We start from the raw sequence: 5,451 nt of genomic DNA, 5'->3' as shown, positions 1-5,451 counted from the left end.
TAGGCTGTATGGGAACCAATATAATTATTGGGTCTTTTTTATTTTTTTAAGAATGGTGCATGTCTCAAAATATAACAATGAGACCAATATCAATAGTATGTGTGTGTGCTGTAGTAGTAGTTGGCCATTATTTCTTCGAACATCTCAGTTTGGGCAGCAGCCACTGGAGAAACCTGTCAATCAAACACAACAGGAGAATAAATAGCAGTTTGCCATTAAACATCAGATAGCTGCTCTTTCTCTGCTACCTCATTCAATGTCTATATTTCTCTACCTCATTCTATTTCTATAAATCTCTAAAACGCCCTTGTTATGTTCCCCTCTTCTATTTCCTCACCTCTTCCTCAGACTCGTCATTTCCTCTTTCTTGTCCTCCTTACTTTCTCCAACATTTTCCACCTGCTGCATCTTACTGGCCTTCTCTTTCTTCACTTGCTTTTTTCCCTTGGTCTTTTTCCTTTTGACCTTCCTTTCCTGAATATTTTGGACAAGGAGATAAAGTAATATAAGCTTATGGCTATTTTCTACTCTTGAGCTATGGTATCTAGAGGTATGATATACTGTAGAAGGAAATATGGCTAATATTCCCTTCCTGTTTCCTCTCACCTGTGGCGTCCCTCCTGACATTTTCTGGAGCAGCTTCCTGCCGTTCTCACTCAGGTTGGTGATTGGGGCCAGGCGAGGGCTGCGGTGGTATGGTAAGTACTCCACAGCAGGCGAAGCAACAATGACAGAGACAGGGCTTAGAGGTGTCGGAGGCTTTGGGACATCCTTTTGGGAGGGACGGGCCACAGCAGAGGGCAGGGCTTGTAGGGCTTCAGCCAGGGTCCGGGGTGCTGAGGTCACAAGAGGAGAGAGGCCAGACACAGGACCAGAGACTTTCCCTGGGCTCTGTAAGACCACAAACAACAAACAAACTGTTAGGACAGTGCTATGGTTATACAAAATCTGTAGATATACTGTATGACTAATCTATAAATACATTAGATACATGACTACACTCAATAAGTAAGATTCATTTACAAAGCTCTGGACATAGTTATTTTTATCAAGCTTGAGGAGCCTGCTCTCAGCTATTCTGGTCTGCATTTCTGCCATGCTCTCTACCATTTCGGCCATCTCCCAGTGCATTTCTTGAAGGCCACTTTCAACCTTTCCAAGTCATTCAGCCAACTGTCCAGGTTTACTGCCTCAAGATCACTTTCACTGCAGTTTCTCTTCATCACTTGGATCAGTGCCCTCACTTCCTCGCCCATCCTCCCTTTGTCTTCCCTATTCACATCTTCATCCCTCAGTCTTTCCTCCTTCCTCCTCCCCATCCACTTCTCAATCCAGGCTCTGAAGCATCCCTCATTCTTCTGCCTCTCTTGGTTGATGTCCTGACCGTCGTTGACCTTGTTCAGGCCTTCCTCCAGGTCGAGCTCTATGGAGGCCAGTTTTTTTAATCCTCCTCAGGCTCTCCTCGTTGGTGTTGGTCCACTGTGTCTTCTTGTCCAGCTGCTCCCTGCAGGGCCGGACAGTAGGGACCAACTCCATCAGGCGTGATGCCTTCTTCAGGGCACTCACAGAGGGAGGGAGAAGGATGTTGGGCTTGGCCACAATAATCTGTACAGACATAGGGTCAAATCATTGAGATGTAACACACATTAGTGATGCATTGACTCATAAGCAGCAGTCCCACGGTTATATCCACAGGGCGGCGGGTTTAGGGTCATGAAATATTATGTGGGAGGCGGTCAGGTTGAATAAAGAGAAAACAATACATGAAAAATTCCATAAATGTATCATTCTTGTGTCATTTATATCTATAGGCTATTTAGCATTTGTACGTAAACCTAAGCTTTAGGGCCTAATTTGGCGCGTGCCAAATAGACTAGACATCAATCACCAAACACTTTTGGGAAAGGGCAGAAAAAAGGACAATGTCAGAGTTTAATTCAATAAGAGGAAATCTACGAAAATAAAGGGATGGCCAGAAAAGGAATGTTTGGAAAAGATTTGATGAAGTATTCAAAGAGGATGATGGCAGTGTCTCTATTATGTGTGACGATTGTGAGGCACTATACAAATTCGACAGTCACAAGAGGGGGATTCAAATAGGCCTATGGCACATCAAGGGAACAAACTGTTCAGATGAGTTAAATGGAAACTGAAATCTGGACACTGACTGTAGATCTTTAATTAACCTCTCACAGTCTTAATATTAACTCCTGCAGAATGAAGCATTTATTGCAGTAAAATGATAGGCTACAACAAATGTAGACTATATTTTTACTCGGGAACAGGAGTGGAGAAATATGATTTCTTTCAGCATCTTGAGAGAATGCGATTGTGCAGTTAGGGACTGCTTTATTAGCCTCCTAAAAGCTGATAGTAGTTTCCCTTTTTTATCTTGAGTTTTTGCATTTTCTTCTTGCTCCGCGAAAGAATCAAAGATGACGGAGAACTTTACCGATGTCAACTAGATTGAAGCATTCATTCTACCATTTATAACATTATTCCGGTGAGCAAGGGTTTATTTAGTCTTCTATCAAATTATAGACAAGTTGACTAACAAATAGCCTGCCAAAATGTCGGAAATGATAAGCAGAAACATATCCATATTAGCCACAACAAAATCCTGCACCCCCTGACAATTAAATAGTACCGCCTTCTCTGATGTGTTCTATATTTGTGGACTAGGGTCAGGTTTTCACTTTTCACATATAGTCGAGCGGTTGCGGATGGGTTATTAGCAATTGCGGGTGGGCTTGGTTGAACAAACAGCTGACTTGCGCACCACTAACACACAAATGTAAGAGAATACCAGTCGAGGGTCCTTCAGTGAAGCCCCTTTTCTCTGTGGTTCCTTTGAAGACCCTGGACTGTCCTCAGCAGAGGCATCATTGCCATTATCACACTGTGTCAGAGAGCTAGTTGGTCATAGTCCATTCTCCACATTCAGTCAAAGAGTTACTCAAATACATGGTGCAGAACATACCAGAAAGTCTGAATCATCCAAGGAGTGGAGAGACAGATTGTCGTCCTCTACCATTTCCCTCACTTCAAACTTTGTCACCTTTCCATCCTCCTTATCCTTCACTATCAGCGGTGGTGTCCTCCTTTCATGATCCTCATCAGACTGTGTATCAGAGTCAATTAGTCTGAGACTATTCTCTTCACAGTCATATCACTCAACACATCTATGGTGTACAACTCTCTTACCTCAGATTCACAGTCAGTGAAGGAGTAGATAGAGATGTCATCAGAGTTGGAGGATGAGATCACCCCATCATAATTTCTCTCCATCAGCCGAGTCACCCTTCCAGACTGAGGAGACAGACAAAGGCATGTACTTAGGGCAGCCATGGAATTCACTGGCATTGACTGCCAAGAAAATGTTGAATATTTAGGCAATCCAACATACTTGTACAAGTAGTGAGTAATTCATGGGTAATTGAAAATGCAAGTGGATTGAAATGCAATAAATGCAACTCCCATAACATTAGGGATGGGACTAAAGACCTTCCATACTGTAGGATTCTTTAGCATTTCCAATGAAGGATTGTCAATTCAACCAAGCCAACCAAAATTGCCATTTGAATCAACAGATTGATCTCTATGGGAACAGCAGAGATGTCTGACCTGGCTGAGACGCTCTGGATTCATGTCCCGTCCATCCCCAGATGTCTGTTCCTGCCCACAGTTCTCAATGATTGGCTGTGAACAGTAAAAACTATTTTGCTCATTTTGGCCTTGGAAATAAATGATGTAGCTATCAATAAATCATTTAAGTAGCTACTGTTATGTGGTTGATTTGAATGTGACTTACAGGCCTTTTGTGGATCTGAGGGGTCTGCGCTGAAGTAGACTGTCAAGAGAGCATTCAATTTCAAATGAGTTTAGATGGGGAGGGATATCTGCAGTTGCTTTTATTGTGATAACTGCAGTTTGTACATGGAGCATAAGTAATGTTTATGTGTAATTGTTTTCAGGTCGGATTTGACTTACAGGCCTTGGTCTTCTGTGCACCTTACCGGTTGGCCACATCACAGAATCAGGGGAGTTCACCCTCACTGGATTCAACTGTCAACACAACACTCAATTTAAAATGTGATAACAAAGACAGAACACAAAATAAATAAATAGGTATTTACCACATAAGGGCGGCGCCTTAAAGCTCTTTTGATTCTCTCATCACTACGATCCATCTTGTTTTCTGAGGGATACATTTTCATCAATTGATTGGCACAAAACATATCCTAACACACACACACACACAGACAAATGGCACGCCATTCCCTATATAGTGCACTTACTTTGACTTGTGCACTTATTTTGATCTGAGCCCACTGGGCACAGATCAAAAGTACTACACTACAGGGTGCCATTTGGGACCTCCCAAAGAATGTAAGAGCCTACCAGACATTCTAAACTCCAAATCACCTTGTGCAGTGCGAACGGGTCTAACCAACCGTTTCCAATCGTAGTATTCTCTGCACAGCGTCAGCTAGGGCAGACTATGCGGCAAAAGATTAGCTGAAACAAGCTGATTGAAGAAAGAGATTGTACTGTTGATATCAAAACTGAACACAGTTCATGTAGCGTATTGATGCTTGGTTACGTCACAATAGGTCACCGTTTTATGGCCGCGCATAACACGTCACAAGAAAGGCGTGTAAGGGACCGGACTGGTGGTATCTTCCCCCTGGGTGTAATTTATAACTGTCAAATCAAATCTATGTAGCTATCTAACCTCAAATGGCTGTTGAGGACTCTTTGATAATCACATTTGAGGCACATGTCAGCAGGTGGCAGTGTCTTCAAATGTCAGTAGTTGATCCCCTGTGCAACAGTTGAGCAACTTTGAAGTTGTACATTTTTTTGGGCTGAGCAAGCTTGCCCGGATATTTCTACAATTAATCTTCTTATAAACGGATTTTAAACTTAACCACACTGCTGATCTAATGGTCCAACCTTAAATTAAGACCAAAACGCGTATTTCTTTTTCATTACATTTTTACGATATAGCCAATTTGTACTTTGTGGCTGTGTTATCTAGTGGGAATATCTTGCTAGCTAGTTATCTACTCTCTGGCGTTCCGCAATTTGGAGAAAAAGTTGATTGATAATCCAAGGACCAGTTTGAAAATATGTACTGGGCATCAAAATGATCTCCCGAATAGTTTTAAAAGATATGGTTCAGAGGTTCAAGAGTTTTACTCCTGAGTTCAGGCGGGGGGATTGTTTCTGTCATTATAGTATAATTTGTTTACTGTCACTAACGTTACATATTTCGGTTTATCAGAGGATGTCTTCAGTCTTGGAACGACTGAAGTACTAAAACACTTGAGCGTCTCTCTTGATCCTAGGTCCTGGCAGAGTTGTGTAGACTCAGGACAACTGAGCTTTGGAGGAATACGCAGATTTAAAGAGGAGTCCGTAATTGGCTTTCTAATGATCATGATGTTT

The 5,451-nt window shown here is 42.2% G+C and overlaps 1 protein-coding gene across 4 annotated transcripts; it reads right to left on the bottom strand.

Annotated features, from left to right (window-relative positions):
• Nucleotides 1-4,704, bottom strand: LOC112228478. 4 transcript variants are annotated; one of them, XM_042309703.1, is made up of 9 exons: nucleotides 4,426-4,704; nucleotides 4,137-4,198; nucleotides 3,991-4,065; nucleotides 3,812-3,850; nucleotides 3,625-3,699; nucleotides 3,205-3,309; nucleotides 607-891; nucleotides 338-474; nucleotides 1-173 (listed from the first exon to the last, which is right to left on the bottom strand). In XM_042309703.1, the coding sequence occupies exons 2-9, from the start codon at nucleotides 4,188-4,190 to the stop codon at nucleotides 128-130; spliced, it is 816 nt and encodes a 271-aa protein (XP_042165637.1). In that variant the 5' UTR covers nucleotides 4,191-4,198; nucleotides 4,426-4,704; the 3' UTR covers nucleotides 1-127. The 4 variants fall into 4 exon arrangements, with proteins under 4 accessions (XP_042165637.1, XP_042165639.1, XP_042165636.1 ...); XM_042309705.1 differs by lacking the exon at nucleotides 4,137-4,198 and having other exon boundaries at nucleotides 4,426-4,703; XM_042309702.1 differs by lacking the exon at nucleotides 4,426-4,704 and having other exon boundaries at nucleotides 4,137-4,381.
• Nucleotides 4,705-5,451: the final 747 nt, after the last annotated feature.

Source organism: Oncorhynchus tshawytscha, linkage group LG30 (genome assembly GCF_018296145.1).
Source record: "Oncorhynchus tshawytscha isolate Ot180627B linkage group LG30, Otsh_v2.0, whole genome shotgun sequence".
Classification (NCBI taxonomy): domain Eukaryota; kingdom Metazoa; phylum Chordata; class Actinopteri; order Salmoniformes; family Salmonidae; genus Oncorhynchus; species Oncorhynchus tshawytscha.
This window is presented reverse-complemented; position numbering and strand designations above follow the sequence as displayed.